This window comes from Canis lupus, chromosome 12, assembly GCF_011100685.1.
Source record: "Canis lupus familiaris isolate Mischka breed German Shepherd chromosome 12, alternate assembly UU_Cfam_GSD_1.0, whole genome shotgun sequence".
NCBI classification, from domain to species: Eukaryota; Metazoa; Chordata; class Mammalia; order Carnivora; family Canidae; genus Canis; species Canis lupus.
The window spans coordinates 32748522-32769594 of NC_049233.1; the positions used below are offsets into that span (position 1 = coordinate 32748522).

The 21073-nt window shown below is 34.7% G+C and overlaps 1 protein-coding gene across 2 annotated transcripts in view; it reads left to right on the plus strand.

The window, feature by feature from the left end:
* COL19A1 (collagen type XIX alpha 1 chain) overlaps nt 1-21073 on the plus strand; it is a 310139-nt gene that overhangs the window by 72151 nt on the left and 216915 nt on the right. For both annotated transcript variants that reach the window (XM_038554446.1, XM_038554445.1), the window contains exons 11-12: nt 9117-9161; nt 11833-11877. In XM_038554446.1, coding sequence (XP_038410374.1) covers nt 9117-9161; nt 11833-11877 — 90 coding nt within the window. The remainder of the gene's footprint in view (nt 1-9116; nt 9162-11832; nt 11878-21073) is intronic.

A 21073-nucleotide genomic window follows, 5' to 3' on the forward strand; every position in this document is an offset into this window, starting at 1 on the left:
ATGTAGCTCCTCAAGTATCCAGATTTCTTTTGCACAAACAGTTCTGAATTATATCTTAAATTTGCCTACTACCTAGAGAAGGAACTATACAGAGGTTTTTCTCAATTCTGCTGCAGGAGGAACTGTGTTCCTTGTCATTAAATCCATGCCCCGCCCTCCGACCCTCTTTAAAATCTACCCAACCGTAGAGATTCTGACTCTCCTACCCTCATAAAATTGTGTCTACCAATTAAAAATCTTCATCATATGAGTTTTTCACTGAATGAAAGTATTTTGTTTCACTTTATCTTTCAAAATATTATGAAAGCAACATGATTTTGTTTGATTTCCAAATTCAAAAGTATGTTTGAAATCAACTTTCAAAATTCTCATACCTGGTCTATCTGGAGGTCCTTATCTGCTCTGCACACCCACCTCCTGGCAGACCAATCATGTCCACACTCTCCAGGTTACCTTACCTCAGCATCTAACCTAGAAAAGTTCTCTTTATGTTCTCTATGCAATATGCTTTTGATATATAATTATATGTATAACTAATGTAAGTATACTTATATATCTATTATAAGTATATATATAAAGTATATTCTTTTGGTCAAACGTGTATATATATATATATATATATATATATATACTACACACATACACATTTATTGTATATTTGGTCAAAAACAAAAGTGCTTAACTTAATACCATGAGTTTATTTAAAAAAAAATATTGAACTTCTAGAGGCAAAAAGCCACATGCATTAAAGCACTGAGAAGTATATCTGATAACATGATGAGAGAGTTGCCAAGTTGCCGGACTTAAAACCAGCCAGGCTATCTATCCTCATGCCGAGGCGCTTTGTGTGACAGCCTTTTCACCATATGCTCTGAAGCCCCCAATCTCTGCAGCAGGGTAAGACTCAACTGGGCATATCCATTGTTCCCTGTCCGCCTTTGTATTTTTTTTTTCAGTTGGAAAATGAAATGACGAAATAAAAAAAAAAAAAAAAAGGAAAATGAAATGACGGTGATCTCTGAATCTCGATTTTCCCCTTAAAAAGATGTTTTACGAGACGACTGCAGCTTCAGGAAATAAAGGCAGATGCTGTTAGAGTTTCTGAAAGTGCAGACAAGGCCGGTGGCTGTTGTGAATTAAAATGAACTCAGAGACAGCCCTGATCCAGATGTAGCAGTAATACCTTCGAGACTAAGAAACTTATAGGCGTTTATTGAAAAAACTAGAGAATTTTTAAGTCATTTGGCTTTCCATCTATATTATCAAGTTTCACCTCATTTTCCACTGAAATTCAGAATTAGTATTAATTGCAGAGGTCTGCCCAAATTTTTAAAAATTTAAAATACCTATTCGAATGCAACAATTTATTGTAGGAATCGAAACACTAACTGAGAAGAATAAAAGCAAGGGCAGCTCCTTTATTCTAACAATGGACTCTATCTTTTCTATGAACTTGTCAAGGTTTACAAAACAAGGATGAGCTTTATATTTAAGAAGATACTTCTTAAACAGAGAATCATCTGTATACTACTATATTTCAGAAAATTCTGCATTGAAAAAAGAGGCAAATCTGGACATAGAATTGAACTTTTTTTTTAAGAAAGCAGTTTTGTCAACCTACTGTTGGCTTCACTTACTGAAGTTCCAAGAATGATACTTGAATTATCAGTGAAAAATTAATGCCATTACATGGAGTAAGTCTCATTTAATTGTCTCATTTGTAGGCATTATTTTGATGCAATACAGCAGTAAAATAAGCAGAAACATAAGAGGAATAGAGGTAACAGAAGGACAGAAAAAAAGAAAAACTTGCTCACTCTGCAGTTGAATTTATTTCTTAATGGTTTCTTATTCCCTTCTAATGCCTTCCACTCACACCCCAAGTAGAGCAGTTGGCAGAGAACACAACAGATGGATGACAGGCTCAACACATGCAGTGGATCTGGCACCCAGGCACTTGACTTTTATTTGCTAAACAGCCATATTTCAAGAACTTATTCTGCTAATGTTCCTATTTGGTTTAATGCACTATGAGAATCTAGTACATAAATATTAAAATATTGCCATAAAAAAGATCACACATTCTCTGTTTCTCTGCATAGTTTAGTGACTAATTATTTTATCCTTGGGGAAGATTGCTGAGATACTCAACAATAAATATAAAGATGTAATTGGTATTTGATAAGGACATCTACAATTTCAGATACTAGAATTTTCTAAAAGTGGCTCCGCCCAAAGGAGATTTTTAGCTATCCAAGTGAGAGTCAGACATAGCCAGTGTAGGGTACTAAATGAACCTGTTAGGTACTGAGTAGAAAATTCAAGAACATGATCATACACAAATGGTGCCCTTCTTCCCTCTTACCATCACTGCATTTTTCACAGATTACTAAATTCAAAGCTCAAGAAAAATTAGGTATTTTTTGTAAAGTTTCCTTGACACTAGACAAATTAATAGCCTCTTCTCTCTGCCAACATAGTACTTTATTTACATTATCAACATAGTATGTGTCTTTGTCTCCACTGTGAGCTCCAGGAGAACAAGGATCTTGTTCCTCTAACCCCCAGCACCTGACCCAGCATTTGGCACCTGATTGATTCTAGATAAGTGTTTGTTGAGTTATTCAGAACTCAAGTGGACTTATCCCCAGGGCAGTAGAAAAAAGAAATTGAAGATGATTATTAGAACCATACTGATGGGGAATTGGAAAAGACAGTGGATCTTCAGTGCAAGTCTTCTGTACTTTCTGCAAAAACATGCTTCATTGAAATAGGAGATCAGGAGAATCTCTTGTCCACCTAGCAAAGCTTATAGATGCTGCTTCCTAGAGTGAAATCAAATAGAGAGAAGTGTGTGCAGCTCCAGAATTTGCTTCCCATTTTCTCTTGGAGAAACTATGCTCTTTATTCTCTTGAAAGCATAAATTTCAGGTTACCATGTTCTCTTTTTTTTTCCAAATGAGGTTTGAAAAAAAATCTCCTGCCTTTCTTACAAGATTGCTAAGGCATGTTCTTTCTCTATATCTTCACAATCATTTACCTCAGGGCTAAAGATAAATAACAAATGACTCGAGTGCATTTAAGCTCTACTAGAAGTAATTGATATGGAGCAGAACTATAAATTACTCATCACGAGGAATACTTTGGACAGGAAATAGTTTGTGCTTACTGGTATCTCACTGTCCTCAATTAGGAGCTTACTGATGACACTGTCCTCTTTATATCTTAAATCATCTTTCACTTGTCAGAATACTTGATTCAGATGTCACTTTAGGAGATGATTCACATTAAATGTCTTTTATTTCCTTAGTGCTTTTATGAAGCTTCGAGTTTACTTAAAGACTGCCTTACAGCTAGTCTCACAATATAGTGAAAAGCCAAAACACTTGTTCTCTGCTTTAAAAAAATCACAAATATGTAAGAGCCCCGGTTTCTAATGGGCTCTACATTGGCCAAGTCTCAGTTCTTTAACTTTGTTATATATGGAAAGAATTATTTACCTGTCCAAATAATTTCAAAATTATGTATTTTCTTGTTTTTTAAATTTTAATAACTCAGTACAATTTTCATTCAATTGATTTGTTGAAGGATTGTAAGATATAGTCCCTTGAAAGGAAAACGTAATGGTTAGAGTTGACTCTAAGCTCAATGTATACATAAGTAATTTAGCTTTAAAAAAGCAAATTGTATAAATAGGAGTACTATATAGTATCTAGAACAAGGGGTGTGTGTGTGTGGTATATAATGACACTTTTGTTTTCTATTCTGTGTGGTGAGACCATTTCTGGAGTGATGTGCTGAGTTCGGAGTTCCACATTTTTAAAAAAAGATTTTATTTATTTATTCATGAGAGACACACAGAGAGAGGCAGAGATACAGGCAGAGAGAGAGAGAGAAGCAGGCTCCATGCAGAGAGTCTGATGCGAGACTTGATTCCGGTACTCCAGGATCATGCCCTGAGCCGAAGGGAGAAGCTCAACCACTGAGCCACCCAGGTGTTCCCTGAGTTCCACATTTTAAAAGATATATTGTGTAACCAGTGTGTGCCCAGAAAACGATGATGAATTCATTAAGGGACTCCAAACTATCACTGAAAATTTATTGATTTACTGAGTAGCCTTGATATTGACATAAAGGTATGTCACATATAAGATCCATAAGTTTTTTTTTCCTTTGTGAAATGAGACTAATGTGCAGAAATCTGGGGGAAGGTTGAGTTCAGAAAGCATTGTTGCACTATCCACATTGCTTTGTTCTGCTCTCCAAAATTAAACACAAATTAAACAGCAAAAGTGCCTGACTTTAATAAAGAAGCTTCAGTAGAGTCAGTACCTCAACAAATTCTTTAATGGAGGTAGTGGGTATAAATATACAAATTTATTCTTGCCCCTATTTTTAAGACTATCCATCCTGCTTGTTTCCTTGGTATGTGCACTTGCATAAACTTGTGTGCCCACACAAACACATACACTCAGGTTGGTAGTTTTTGAGATAGTAGGTGTTAGATTCAGCTTCTACTAACTCCCTATATTTATGTTACTATGATTAAGACATGTATCGACTATATTTTACCTTTGGTGAGCTGGTTTTCCCTTTGAAATGACCCGTAAGACTAAGTAATAATAAGTAACAAGCTCGTTCACCTTATGGTTAAGCATATAAATTTGCCTTATCTTGAACATTAATATGATAATGTATCCCAATGGATTTGCTGCATTAAGGATCCAGCAAATACAAAGAATTCAGAAAGTTTGAAGTTTTAAACTCTATGCAGTATATACTTTTTAACTTGACAATTTATGTCTTGGAATAAAGTCCAACAAAATAGAAGGGAAAAATACTCCTCTGTGAAATAAAAAAACTTAGACTGGATGAAATGTCTGAAAAAAAGTAGGAGGTATCTATTTTATTTCCTGAAATTTTAGTAGAGTGGCAACAATTTAAGAACCATAAAAATTCAATTTCTGAAGATTATGTCCTGAGTAAAGTTGACCTGTAGTCAGAAATGTAAAGGTCAAGTTAGCGTTACACAAAAGCAAAATCACATTTATTTTTAGCTACCTCTTTTGTTAGTTTTCATGCAAGAATTCTGGCATTCCATTTCAGATATTTTTCTAGCTATTTCACTCAACATTCAATTTAAGTATATCTTCTCTTAATAAATATGAGTTAGTGGGAAAATATCAATGTATTTCCAAGTGTATCATATATTCATACAAGAGATTAAGTTCTGGAAAACATGCTTAAAAATTTAATTTGGCCTATCATTTCATTTTAAAGTATGGAAGCAGTGTTATATAATAGGATGTCAGACTTTTTAATCAGAGAGTGAATGCCTAATTTTTTAAACCAAAAAAAAAAAATCACTGCAACTTAGTGTATGACTTTCTATTTTCTAGGCTTAGGTGTAGTTATTAGCAAATTTGCATTTACCTGTTTAATCTTCCTTTCTTTACTTGGTCTCATTGGGACTAGGTTTGGAAACGATAGCCTTGGGGAATGTGATTTCTTACCAAATGTCCTTCAGACAATGTGTATTTCCTGCATAATAAGAAAAGACAGACTCTAATGTCAAAGGAATCAGGAAAACTAATAATTTATCTTTTATGCCTAGCTGTGCTTACTTCAGGGAAATGTGCAGTGATAAAAAGGAGGTAAAAATGAAATCCTTTGATCAGTTTTTCAGAAAGCCATCAGCTGGCCCTAAGTCACACCTTAGTTTTTTTCCAAAAGCTTCTCAAAGAGGCTACTTTGAATTCTGGAAAGGGTTCTTAGATCACTTTGTGAAGTCAGAGATGAGCTATGCATTACAGTAATAACATGGCAACAGTGCTATCAGCAGCAACATTAGATTTGGCTCCACTTGATATTACACATATTCATTCACTTGTCCTTCTGTGTAGCTTGAATTTGTAACAGGAAAAGGACATAGGTCCTTTGATGGAAAAACCTATAATAGAAAGTATATTCCTCAGAAGCAAGTTTGGAATATTATGGTAGCTGTGGGAAACATTGATTGTAATATTCCCTCAATAATAAGTTAAAATATTGATCAAAAGTCAAAAGAGAACCTTCTTATTTCTTTTTTGTTCTAGGACTGGAAGGAGGAACTGCAAGAGTTCAGAAAAAGCAGCTAATGTCTGTCAATCCAGTAGTTTTAGATAATCATTTATTTCCTAGTTAGAATTCCATTTGACTTCAAGCTGTATTAGGTTTTGGATAAAAATCCTGATGGAATCGTCATTTATCCATGAATCTTTTAAACAAAAGTTTGCTCTTTAAGGCTATTTTCTTCTTTCGTTTTTGTGCTACTTTAACAAATCTCTCTTTTTTTTTTGAGATAGGGACAAAAACAAAAATGCTAATTTATCCCTTGGGAACTAGAAAAATGACAAGTAGTTTAAAATTATTAAAAGTTTCTAAGTAGGCCATCTCTGATAACTTCAAGAAAATCAGTGAGGAAAAAATAAAAAGGTTTCTGAATACCAGTATTGCAAACTTTAGACTTCAATGGTGTCCACTCAGAATCTCAAAATCTTCCCCCTCATGGTCTGTGAAACTGGCTTTTTCCCCTGAGAGTAATCAGTGGTGTCCATTGGGTTATCTGGGAGTTTAGGATTGTGTTTACAAAACAAATTCCTAGTCAGGAAAGAATGGGGACCAGTGAACACTGGCCACAGGAAAATGTAACATTTTAATTGCAATAATCATAAAATCTGTGTCCACTAAAGAGTCTTAATATCACAGCTTTAGAGATTTCTGGTACCAAATTAGGGGTGTTTCTGGGTGTAACCCTAACCTGACAATGCCAGAAGTAGGATTTGAGGTGCCAGAACCTTAGCCACAGAGTGCATAGGAGTGGGCTGTCGGCAAAGAAAATGAGAAAGAGATACTATCCCTATTTTTTTCCCCCAAAAAGTATTTTTGGCAGTGAATACTGTATCAGTGTACTTTACTGGATTACATGCCACATCTTATTATCATGTGTAACTTGTAATATGATATAAAACATTATATTAGACCAACCGATGAAAATAATTCTACTCCTTATAGACAAGTGGACATACTTCTATGATGAGTAACAGAAGCTCAGTTTCCACAGAATGTTCCCTGGCATTAAATACATAATGTGCTTTTACTACCACTTTATCAAATGAAATGGGAAGTTTATATAATGCCTGAAATCTAGAACTATAATAGTTTTTAAATAAAAATATATTTATTACTTTAAATAATAAAAAATATATTTATTACATGATTAAGTACATTGTATTTTACTGATGCTTCAATGCTTAATTTCACTTAGCAACAAAATTTTGCCTTTAGTGTTTATTATATTCTATGATGTTAGCAGTTATAACATGGAAAAACTTAGATGATTTAATCTAAGAACAGCCTTAGTCTTTAAAATAATATGTGTGTCTATATAGAATGGTATAAATGACTTTTATATAAGCCTTTTCAAAATGTATTAATTAATGAAATGATAAAGATCTCTTTAGATTTAGACAGAATATATTATTGCTATTTTAAAGTTTGAAAATGTGATTTTTTTCTTCATATATTTGAATTTTATTTAAAAATTCTAAGAACGGTATCTGACTTCATTCTAGGTAGTGCTTAAGAATTGTTGTCTTATAAATTACTTAGATTTTCTAGAAATAGGGCAGCCCTGGTGGCGCAGCGGTTTAGCGCTGCCTGCAGCCCAGGGCTTGATCCTGGAGACCGGGGATCGAGTCCCACATCAGGCTCTCTGCATGGAGCCTGCTTCTCCCTCTGCCTGTGTCTCTGCCTCTCTCTCTCTGTGTCTCTATGAATAAATAAATAAAATCTTTAAAAAAAAAAAGATTTTCTAGAAATAAAGCAGATAAATAGAATTGTCAATTTATTTTGAACTGTGTAAGCCCGGAAACTCAAGAGTCAAAGTCAGCTCCTGTAAGCAGCAAAATTCCTAAGGCTCCGCTGAGAATATGCACATCCTCTCAGGAGTATCTCATTTTAGCTGGTGTGCTGTTTACAAGGCAGGTTTGTCAAAAAAATGTTCCATCAACTCCAGTAATGGAAACTGATAAATATCTGCTAAAAACCTTTTTACCCAAGACCAGAACCAGATGAATGGAAAGAACTAAAAATTCTTATAAGCAATTGTTTCAAGTAAAATGGCATTGAGTATGTCTTCGATTAAAGACAATCAACAGATTTGAGCAGATATATATATATGCTTACTACATATCTGTATATCTATGACTATGATAGATATGATATATATCTATAATAGATATATAGATACATTCAGTTGTTAGATGAGGTCCCTTACAAGCCAGAAATGAATTTTCTCCATGAGACAGTGGGAGTGGTTGTGTGCACAGAGCTGAAGTATATGTCTTTGAATCACATTTCTAACTGCTACTGGCTGTGTAATCATCTCTTGTAAGAAGATCATAATAGTATCTACCCAATAGATTTATTGTGAGAACAGTGCCTGGCCCATGGAAAACCTATGCAGACTTAAATATTATGTCCGGAGGCTTGAAAGACAAAATGAAAAAAAGGATACTAAATAGCTGGGAAAACACGGGCTGTGGAGTTAGAACTCAATTCAAATCTTAGGTCATGCCACAAGTTGGATGATCCTGAACATGACTCAGAGACTTCCTTCCTTCCTTCCTTCCTTCCTTCCTTCCTTCCTTCCTTCCTTCCTTCCTTCCTTCCTTCCTTCCTTCCTTCCTTCCTTCCAAAGATATATTTATTTAAAAGAGAGACAGAGAACACACACATGAGTTGTGGGGGCAGAAGGGGAGAATCTTCAAGTAGACTCCCTGAAGAGCCTGATGTAGGCTCAATATCATGACCTATGAGATCACAACCTGATATGAAACCAAGAGTCAGGCACTTAACTCACTGAACTACCTGGCACCCAATAGACTGTTATCTTATCTTGTAAAATTCAAGTACCAATTCTACAGTTGTAAGATAAGGAAGGATAGACAGAAAGCCCCTAAATGTGATAGATGTTCAGTGTTGGCTACCTTTCCCCACAACACTAGAACTGCAAAAATTTCTTTATTCATTTGTTTTTTATGGCTAATAAAATTTATTCTCTGTACTTCTCTTAGGGTGAAAATGGTTTACATGGAGCTCCAGGCTTACCTGGTCAAAAGGTAAAGAGTTTTTAAATGTCCTTTACAAGTTAAGAATTTAACATCTTAAAAAACTGAATTTTCCATAATATAGTAGAGATTCAGAAAACTTGTTTGATGAAACTGAAATCCCTGGAAAGCTCTTAGAAAGCCAATTAATGGTCTTTTCAAAGAGAATCTGTGGAAATAATCCCTTCTCAAAGAAATCACTATAGGAGAGCTTTATCAGAGAGCTTTAGCAACATGCTTCTCCAGAGAAGTCGATGATGGTGTTTTCTGGGGGCCATGGGAGTATACAGAGCTGCTCTGGACATGTTTCACTTATTAGAATCTAAAATGAAGAGTGCTCTCATTCATTTGGGGAATATAAATAATAGAGAAAGGGAATATAAGGGAAGGGAGAAGAAATGTGTGGGAAATATCAGAAAGGGAGACAGAACGTAAAGACTGCTAACTCTGGGAAACGAACTAGGGGTGGTAGAAGGGGAGGAGGGCGGGGGGTGGGAGTGAATGGGTGACGGGCACTGGGGGTTATTCTGTATGTTAGTAAATTGAACACCAATAAAAAATAAATTAAAAAAAAGAAATGTTTAAATTTTGACCTAAAGAAAAAATAAATAAATAAATAAATAATAAAATAAAATGAAGAGTGAAACAATTTTTACGGTCTTTGACTATATTTGGTTCTATTTTATTTACCTTCCTATTTGTATACCCCAGATTGACTAAACATAATAGTTACAATGACATAAAATATCAAATATTACAAAGATGCTATAACTAATATCTTCAAAAAATCTCTCAGAACAGCTTCATAATAACTAAAAATTTTTGCATCAACTATGCTACTTCTTCTGTGCCGAGTGTCTTTCTCTTTACCAAGGTGAACTTCATTTGTACCCTTGTATTGTCCCAAGGCTGCTTTCTTCTTCTGGCAAGAAATATGATCAGCATTGCTGGAAGCACAGAGTCTGGTCTATTCCAGTTTCCTGGAGGGATGGGGAGCTGTTTCAGGTGGGGCCAGCTGTCATAACACCACCCAGATAATCCCACCACAGGGAAGAGCATTATTGATGCAATTTTAGATGCCCACCCAGGCCAACCATATCATTTCTATGCTCTGGAAGTTTTACAGGTCTTAGCGATAAGACGTCAGAAGTTACTATTACATCTAGATTTTTCTCTGTAGCTAAAATTACCATTAAAAGAAGATACGCATTTATTTATAGTTACAGCTTTTGAAAAATCTTCCCTGATTTGGCTTTATAAAGAAAATAAGACTGAAACTGGCAGTGGTGAAATGGCAAGCTTCTGAATTTCTTCACAGCAGCTCTAGACAAAACCCATTGATACAGCATGTGCTGCATCTGTGAGTTGAGTTGCAAGCCAAGGGATGTGCAGATTTATCTGCTGGGAAATAGTTTTGGACTTTCCAGCAGCTGTTTGTGGTGGCTGCATCATGCTGACATTGTGGCTGATGTACTGGGGGTGTTTAGCAGCTTCGATGTCAGCTTGAATTAACAGATCAAGCTAAAGTCCATATTTTAGGAAAAATGCTAGAATAAAGACAGACCATGCATTCGGTGGCAAATATACCCAAATACTTACCTATTGTCTTAACTTTTTTAAGGGCAGATGAAGCAGAAACAAAAATTTAATTGTGTGTATGTGTGTATACATATGCACATATACATATATGATATATATAATATAATGATATATTATTCATAACACATAAACAGAGACTATACTTATAGTAAAAAAAAAAAGAAAGCTGGCATTCCTTTTCTAACACATGGATTTTAATTGTATCAAGTGTCAACTTTTTGTAGTATTACAGAAAAAACTGGAGATAAGAAATTCTTCATCCCTGTGCCCTCAGTTGTTTGTTGAGTGCATCTTGTGGGTGGAGGGGTGAGGATGACTCATCTCTAGCACTCATTTGCTGGTTATGTTGTCTTAAGTGCCTGACATATATCTGACAGTCAATAAATATTTGTTTGAAAGTATGACTCAAACATCAGTATTATGAATATCTGTGCAGAATTAAGTGGGAAAATAAGCTTGCCAGATCAGAGAAGGTTTTTAGTTGAAGAACAGGGGACTTATACCTTTTGGGGTAATTATGGTGATTGAAAGCCAGCAGTGCTATATCCAGCAATCCCCTTTCTGTGACTGCGAAGCAGGAGATCTGTGTGGTAAAGAGCATGCGTGGCTCTGGTGTCAGAGCTGGACCCAGTCTTAGGTGTTCAAACGTGAACTCGTTCATCACACAGTTCTCACTGGAACAGCATTCCCTAGATGTCACCTTGAGAAAACTGTTACTGTTGGATCTACTGAAATATATAGTAATAGTAATAATAATAATAATAATAATGATAATGGTAACTTAGTGCCAGGCACTGTGTTGATGTGTTCAATTCTCAAAACAGTTATGAGAAAGGTTCAATATATGGAGAAATTCAGGTTTATGGAGATTACATTGCATTGACTACTGTAGTAAAGCTGTAGTTGGACTCTTTAGAAATATTTAAGTTTCATCTAAGTTAATATTGGCTTAAAGTTTACATATGAGAAATGTTTTTTATTTATAATTATTGATTTTCTGCTATTGGAAACGTCATTATTATTGTAATAATTGTGGTAAAAGTACAGTTCCTATTATTATATACATCATATTCCTCTTCTACAGGGAGAGCAAGGTTTTGAAGGCAGCAAAGGAGAAATTGGTGAAAAGGTAAATATCTCTCTTTATGCATGCATCTGTAACAATATATTGTGTTCATGAAAATATGTTGAAGTAGAATATCTAACTTGCCTTGTGCATTCCATAGAAACAATTCAATAATTAAAATATTTACTTCACTTAAGTTAGACTTAATATATTGATGATAGAAATCTTTCTAAACTTGTTTGGTTGGTAGTTATATCTAAATATTTCTAACTAAATGCATTCCATTGCTATACAAATGATTCAAACATTTACTAAGCAATATATTCGTGTGCTATGATATCATTGGTGCACCAAGTGTCCAAGTCTTTAAAAAAATGTTTTGTTTACATGTACACCTGGTTTATCAGTAGAATTTTTCCTGAGGAAATAAATAAGAACTGTAATAGCCAGGGTCAAATAGAAAAGAGACGTGAAAATAGAATAGTTTGAAACAGTTAAAATAAAGAGATGGCTTAATAGGGAGGGCTGATGTAGAAAAACCTCAAGGATTGTGCAATATCCCAGATTGAGTTATGACGAACTCCTTAAACTCCACAAGGTTACTAGACTCAGAGGCAAAGAAAACTGTGGATAGGGATTCAGATTGGTGCTGAGGGATGCAGTGAACCCAAAATTCAAGCCATCTTTGTTTTACAAATTTATAGCCTTCTACTGAAACTACAGAGAATAGAAGTGCCTTAGTCATCCAAAATTTCCATTCAGACAATCATGTGAGTTCTTCTGCATTTCATAAATCTAGTTTTATTTTTAAATAGAACAAAACCAGCACCATTCTTTTGTTTCATAAAATGTCATGTAATTGGACAGCCATAAGAAGGGAAGGGGGAGAGATAATCTCAAATTAGACAGTGTTGCCTGTATTTAGTTTTCTGGGACATGATCAGTCATTTGCTTCTTCAATAAGTATTTTAGACAGAATGAGCATCTATAATAATTATGACAAATTATACATGTTGTAAGCTACTTGCTAATTACTTTTCCTCACAGAACTGTGAGGAAGAAAAGAAGATAGTCATATAGTAATCATATAATTGAAGAGAATTCCATTAAACGATGACTATATTTTGAAAGTAGATCTCTCTTTTTAGGGATCTTTTGAATATTTTTGCTTTAGAGTGACAGTCATTGCCTTTAAATAAATGCCTTTTTTATACATGTTCCTGTTTTATTAATGGGGCTTTTCCTGTAGGAATAAGTGAGACTAAGCAAGGAAACAGATAAATTCTCTGTGATTTAAAGCCACCATCTTACTAAAATCTTAGTGGTTGTTTTGATATTTTATGTACGTAGTTGGTATTGCTCAGCAATAAATAGATTCTCCCAGCCTATGAAGTATCAAAAAACATTTAATATATTTGGCTTCTCTTCTAATTCCTCATACTTATTAACAATTGCCTTCAAATAGTCAATTTCACCATGACGTGAACATATTTATGGAGAATGAGGGAGATAACAGGAAGAAATAAAGCATCAAATAGAAAAGAATACTTGAATAAGAGTTATAATTCAAATTATAGTCAAATGTAAAATTCATATTGTAATCCTTATAATAAAAATATATTCTGCTTTGATTATTATTTACCAAGTAGCAAATGTTTGAGTTTTTTTCGGTGTTTCATGCTGCGTATTCTAATATACGACATATTCCCAAAGATAAATAATTAATGTCATCTTTTTGTTTCTAGATTAGAAACTGTGTTTCTAGATTAACTAAATGAGAAATGTATGTGAAGCACTTATTTGTGTGACACAAACATGAGATTTTTGCACTGCTTATGGTATAATTTGTTTTCTGAACAAAGACTATTTATCTATTTTTAATTCTTTTGTTAAAGTATATTTGGGGCATCTCAGTTGGATGGGGGAAGGCAGTGCAAGCAGTGAAAGAATTCATCTAAGATAGAACAAAAGAGATAAAAGTTTATTAAATACACTGCAAGGGAGCAGTGGGCAGAACAGTAAAGGAGAGACTATCTGCCACGGGGCAGTAGTGAGGGGCTATAGTTATAGGGCAGAATAAGAGAATATGGGAATATATGAAATTTCCCCTTTTTTGGTAATCTTAGGAACTGTGCCTGGTTGTAGGTACTCCATTAGTCAGTTAGGGCCTATGGTTCAATGAGCCTATTTCGCCTTCAGCTCGGTAGTCACTATGGGCCCTTTTGCCTTGCTCCTGTCTCCATTACTCAAGGCTGTTGTCTAAAAACAGCTTCTCCAGTATAGTTGACACACAATGTTGCATTGGTTTCAGGTGTACAGCATAGTGATTCAACAACCCTATACATTATGCTATACTCACCACAAGTGTACCTGCCATCTGTCACCATACAGCATTATTACAATATTCCCTATACTGTACCTTTCATTCCCATGATTTATTCATTCTGTAACTGGAAGCCTGCACATCCCACTCCCCTTCACCCATTATCCCCATTCCCCCACCCCCTAAAAGATAATTTAATTTGAATTTCAATTCTTTGTGGAACTGAGTATATAATTACAATAAGACCCACCTTTCCTCTTTAATTACCTTACCATGGCCTTTACTGTGTTTAAAATTCGGCTGTTTTGAATGATACAATTCACTAGTTGCAAAACGAAAGAATTCAGGAAGTTGTTATTGTTCAGAGATGTCATACTTACCAAAGGCACATGGCTACTAGTTGAACAAGAAAACACCTATCAATTGTCAGAAGAAACACTATGTGATGATCTTCAGATAGCTTCATAGTGATGATACCACTATGTGGTATTTCTATAATCCAGTATAAACCAAGTAAAGAAATCCGCTGTTTTTCTTGATGGCCAGAAAAGTATCCTGCAGGCCAGTTGAATTCTTAAGCCAGACTGACCAAGTGGTTCTTTAACATGTCTAACGTGGTATCCTTAGTCCAGAGAAGGACTCATGAAACTTGGGCAAGTATAGAGGACCTCATTTTAAAGTATATTCCTGAGTTTATAGCAATTAATGACAGGGAAGAAACTCATGCATTACCTGCACAAGCACAATTCAGCTAAATCAGTCCTGAAGTGAAAATTATTTAAAAGACTGGTTCTTTCTCAAATTACTTTTGCTGGCAGGACTCTCCCTGAGGAGAACTATTTTCAGGCTTAGTATTTTTCTGGTTTATCATTTAGATGGATAGGAGTGACCCCATCCCATTGTCCCATTGCTTGCTGCCAAAGTCAGATGAGCATCGTTCAAGGATCTTTTAACTCCAATGCCATACGTCATGAAGCAGGAGGGAGGAGGTCTGTATTCTGTCTGAGGAATAGACCCACAGCTGGGGTCTGTGTTCTGGCTTCTCTATTTCTATGGGAGTGATCCTAAACATCCCTTCTTTTGGAGATTTTCCTTAGGTTCTTTCACTATACTTGGAGGTGTTGTGTGGGCTACTACTAGTGAACAAAATGGAGATTCCGCTCTTGAGGTAACAGTTATCCCTATACTGTCAGCGTCCCAGCAATGATAAAGGCAAACTTTTATTATGTGACCAAATGTAAATGCATGAACTAAGCTCTGACCATCACATTAGGAAAAGGAGATTTAGCAGGAGTTCGTTAAAGTGATCTTCATTCCTCCATGATCTTCACCATGACCCCCTGGTGATTACTTTAGGTCTTTGTCAAAATAAGAGGAATATTTCTTGATTACATTATGAAAAGAAGAAGCAAATAGAAAAGCAAATGTGAATGTCTGCTTCATTATAGCGTTCAATATCTTTAAGTAATTGCTTCAAATCATGTGATTGGATTTGCTTCTAACCCGATTCTCTTATGTTGTCATTCAATCCTCGAATAACTTAGTTTAAAAACAGATTCCATAGGTGTTAAATTTGATTCTACCCAACTTTATTGTTAAATACCATTTGATTGTGAGAGAGAAACATCCAGTGGCAACTGCTGTTCGTGGCACACTTTTTCTGACATTTTCTCTACATTTCCTAGCTAAAACGTAGTTGATTTTGTTCATTCAAGAGTGACATTTAAGTTAACATGGGTACAGATGTAGCAAATCTTTACAAAGACTAAGATGTTTTAGCTAGTGTGGAACTTTTCCATTTGATGAATTAAAACGATCTTCTCCTTGAGGATTTCTTAAGTTCAGTGAAAAGAAAAAAGGACAATCAAATGCTCTTTGCTTCATGAACCATCTGGCTCAGGGATATGTGGACAGTATCCAACATTTGACATTCTGTAGCCAAGAGTATTCATGGTTAAGCAGGTTCTGACTTACTCTTATTTAAATGTATGGCCATTACCTACTTTGATCATCTTGATTACTGATCTTTTCTTCCATTCTGAGTTAAACCCATAATACTAAATGTACCTGCAAAACTAACAAATGCATATGGTTCCTGTTTTAATTCATCTCTTAAAACTTTAGGAAACTGGTTGCTGTAAAATTTCAGTGACTTGTGATTCTTTATTGTCTTGTTGTTACCAGAATGTTATCTCAGTCCAGAAATGCCATATGACTAAAGTAATTATTTAAATTGGAAAATATTGTTTAAATATTTATTCCTCTGGTTCCATAGTGTTGCAAATGTTTTTACCTGACAGAATGCACTGGAAAAACATCCGACTGATCCCTATTCTGAGTTGGTTTATTTAATAATGTATCATTGTAGAATTCTGTACAAAATGTGATATTCAAGTGAATAAAACTATTAAAATGTCTACTATAGTGTAGGGTAGAGTCCAAGTATACTCTACTACTCCAAAACTGCTGGGGTTATTTATAATTAAACCATGCATCCAATCATTTGCATTTCTTCTATCAGCAGCTAACACACCAGGGAATTTCCAATGACATAACTCAAATTTTCATAGGCCAGCCTAAAATAAAAATAAATTTATTTATTTATTTATTTATTTATTTATTTATTTATTTATTTATAATGCAGGCAGAGGCAGAAGGAGAGGGAGAGAGAATCTTAAGCAAGTCATGCCCAGGGCAGAGCCCAAGGTAGGGCTTGATCTCACAACCTGAGATCATGACCTGAGTGGAAATCAAGAGTCAACCACATAACCCACTGAGTTACCCAGGTGCCCCTAAAATAAAACATATATTGAGACTTAGAATTGATTTTATATATGATGTACAGCCTTTTGCCTTTGGTGGATGCTTTTGAAGATGTGATAGGAAAAATGGAAAATGCTTATATGTCCTTACCTGTTTCGTAGCTTAATCTATTCGTTTTGGTTTCTAGTCAAGTGAGTATTAAAGAGCAGATGCACTGAATTCATTTCCTAGTATTCTATGATGTTTGTTTTCAGTATTAAAAAATGTATTAGCACCTGTGATGCATAATATATAGGCCTGACATGTAAATGCTAGGCTAATGATAATGATGGATAATTAATTCAGTAGCACTTTGTTGATTTATTTCTATGGATTGATTTAAACATCATTCTTAATTCATAACAAACAAGGTTAGAAGCTAACTATTTTTTTATTAGTCCCACAAGTAAATTATTTTGCCTACCACTAAATAACTAAAATATTGACTTCTGGCATAAAATATCATGAAACTATAGTCAATCAGGCAAGCAATAGTAATCATTTGGTACTATAAACAACAATTATGGCTGCAAATAAACCAAGACTTTTATACTGGAAGATATTTTCACTTTACATTAGTTGATTTTTTATTCAGTTGTTATGGTAATTGCACATTGAACTTGAATTGAGAATTCAAAAAGGCAGCTGGGATATTTTAGCCATTTAAAATTTATTGGAGAATGAGAAAAAGCCCAAGTGGGTAAGTCTATGTTATATGCATAACCTATATTTCAGAACATTCAGGGAGCACCATCTAGGTCTTTCAACAGAAAACACACATTCCTAGTTTCTGGAGTACCACTCCAAAGAGAGCTTAGACTTGACATTTCATTGTGGAACTGATAGTAACCCCATCATAGAATAAAATGAATTCACATTTTTTGTGTTCCATGCTTCAGTCCAGCTCTGCGAATCTGGACATGTCCTTTGCTTTCTTTATAGTGGTCTCCTTTTCTATAAAATAAAGGTAATTTCTGCTTCATGAGATTGTTGTAGGAGTGAAATGAGTAATTAGTAAATAAAAGGTGCTCAATAAAAGTTAATATACTCAACAGCCAAAATATTAAAATATTGATATTTTAAGAAAAGTAGATTTGATATAATTATTATATCTGCTTTTTATTTGCCTAATACTACTTCCTAATTTTCCTTCTAAATAATTAAACAAAGACAAGAGGATATATTAGTTAGCTACTGGTAACAACCCCAAAACCTAGTGAGCTAAAACATCATTCATTTATTTAGTTCATTACTCTGTGGTTTAGCAGTTTAGACTGGACTTAGCTCAGTTATTTGGTGTCAGCTGATCTTGTCTAGGTTTGCTTGTATATGTCTTTTCAGCTGGTAGGTTGGCTGAGAATGGCCTGTCTGGGTTGGGCTTTAATAGACCACATGTCTACTCCAAATAGTCTCTCATCCTTCAACAATAATCCCGCTCTTGTTTTCAAGGTAAAGCAGGGGTCCAAAGAGAGCGAGCAGAAGCATATAAAGCCTCTTAAAGCCCCCAGATCATAATTAGCAGGCCATCACCTCTGCCATATTGCACCACTGGCCAAAGCAATTACCAAACCCAGTCCAGCTTGAAGGGCTGGGGAAATAGATGCCACTTCTTGATTACATAAACTGCAGAGACATATTGCAAGGGATATGGATACATGGCGGGGAAAAATGGGACCATTTCTGTAACAAATTGGACACAAATGGGATAAAATTTTCTTATTTTAATATAACAATTAAACAGTACTTCAGAGTAAAAAGGTTGGATAGATTTAGCAAGTTTACTTCATTCTTCTCCCATGACCTGCAGTATAATTCTTAAAGTTATCTTTACACAGTGGGTGTTGGAGACTGTGTCAAAAGATATTCTCATATTTGAAATAGCAGGGATGCTTTATGCATAATAGGAAAATATTATAGAAAAATAAAACCCTTAATTGGAATGGGAAGAGAGAAATACAATATGTTAAATTATTAAACCAAGACATTACATTGTACTTTTACACAGTCTCAAATGTTTATTAATTTTAGCTAAAATAAAATTGAGACCAGAACAACTGGAAAAAGCAGGTCAGAGTTGAAATGTATTTTTAGGATTTCACAATGCCTTCTTGGCAATTATGCCTACTATTTAAAACTAATGCAAGAATATTAAAATACTGTTATCATAAATATAGCACTTTGCCATCATCACTAAAACAACTGTTGACATGTCACCTTACTTCCTGTTAATTCTTGGTTTACCTTGTAGAATCCTACTGAACATCACTGTGTGATGCAATTACTCCATTTACTCTGGTAACATGTAAAACTTCTACAACTTTTAGGAAGGACTTATGTGTTTGATTTGACAGCTGACTCAGAAAATGAACAGAACAGATGGAGTAGAATAATAACTGTAATTTAAAAAATCACAGCAATTTATCTGTGGCCAATGCCAATTGGTATGGGAGTAACCATGCCAACTTACAATTAGCCGTGGTAGCAGGCAATTGGGAAGTGTAATGGTAATCCCACAGCCAAGCTAGAGGCTTAACGTTAGTCATTGGTGATTGTGTGTCATTTTCTTGTTCTTCACAGTGCTGGTGAATAACTCTTCCCTCTGTTGCTGCATCTTTTAATAGTGGTTATAGCGAAACTGAAATGCCAAAAAGAGAGGGACATGAAAAAAAGGAGAATAACCATCAAAGGCTACAGTATTTCATGAGTATTAGTCTTTTAAAGTATTATTCTTAATGACTGTATAACATTTCACTATATGGAGATATAATATTTTATTTCACAACCTTCTTGTTGGAAATTTGAGCCTTTTTAATTGATTTTTGTTTCATTTTTTAAAAATATGTTTTAGCTAGTACATATAATGCAGAATTAGCATAATTTGGCAAGCATCTTTAAACATATCTCTTGTTCTTTCTTTACTAGATTTCTGGAGTTAGAATTATTGGGTTGATGAGCATAGGAATTTTTAAGATTCTTTTTTTAAAGATTTTATTCATTTGAGACAGAGAGATTGCACACACAAGAGAAGCATGAGTGGGGGTGGGGATGGTGGAGAGGAGGGGAGGAGGTTAGAGGCAGAAGGAGAAGAAGCCCCCCCCCCCCCCATGAGCAAGGAGTCCAACGTTGGACGCCATTCCAGGATACTGGGATCATGACCTGAGCCGGAGGCAGATGCTTAACCCACTGAACCACCCAGATGCCCCTAAGATTCTTGATACATATACTCAAATTACTTTCCGGAGAGTTTTTTTTTAAGATTGATTGATTGATTGATTGACTGATTTATTGAAAGAGAGAGAGAGAGAGCAGGTGTGTAGGGGGACAGAGGGGCAGAGGGAATGGGACAGGGAGAAAGAGAATCTCAAGCTGGATGAGGAGCCAAACACAGGGCTCAATCCCAGGACCCTGAGATCATGACCTGAGACAAAATCACCAGTCAGGTTCTTAACTGAGCCATGGAGATGTCCCTGAAAGTATGTTTTTTTAAATCAGCTTACACATTTACAAATAGTGGTTGCATCCTCGTTCTATCTCACTAGCTTTAAGTATTACATTTTTTAAATGTCAAAAATATTTATCAAATAATATTTCACTTTAACTTTCTATTTCTTTATTTCTTGTGTTTAACTATATCACATTAAACATTCACACACACACAAGATAACAATCCTATGTCATATGTGTTATAAATATTCTCATTTTAAGGTTTGCCTTTAATATTTATTGTACATTGAGATACAGAAATTGTAAATTTCTTGTTTGACAGTTGGTCTTTATTTCCCAATTTCCTTAATTACTTCTGTGTTTTGAAATCCTATACTTTCAAGAAATCCATTAAATATACACTCATATACTTTTCTAGTTTTGCCTTTTCACATTGTAACCCTTTCTTTTACCTAAAATTTATATTGGCGACTATTGTGATGAAGATGAAACTGGACTTTTCCCCCAATACCATGTCTGATAATAATTTTCTTACACATTTGTTCATAATGCTTCTTTATCATGTACTAACTTGTATAAACTAAGATTATTTTAGGGATATGCATTCTGTTAATTGTATTAATACAATTAATAGGCTTCTATTGTAATAATATTGCTACATTATTTTAATTATTTTAGTTATAGAATATA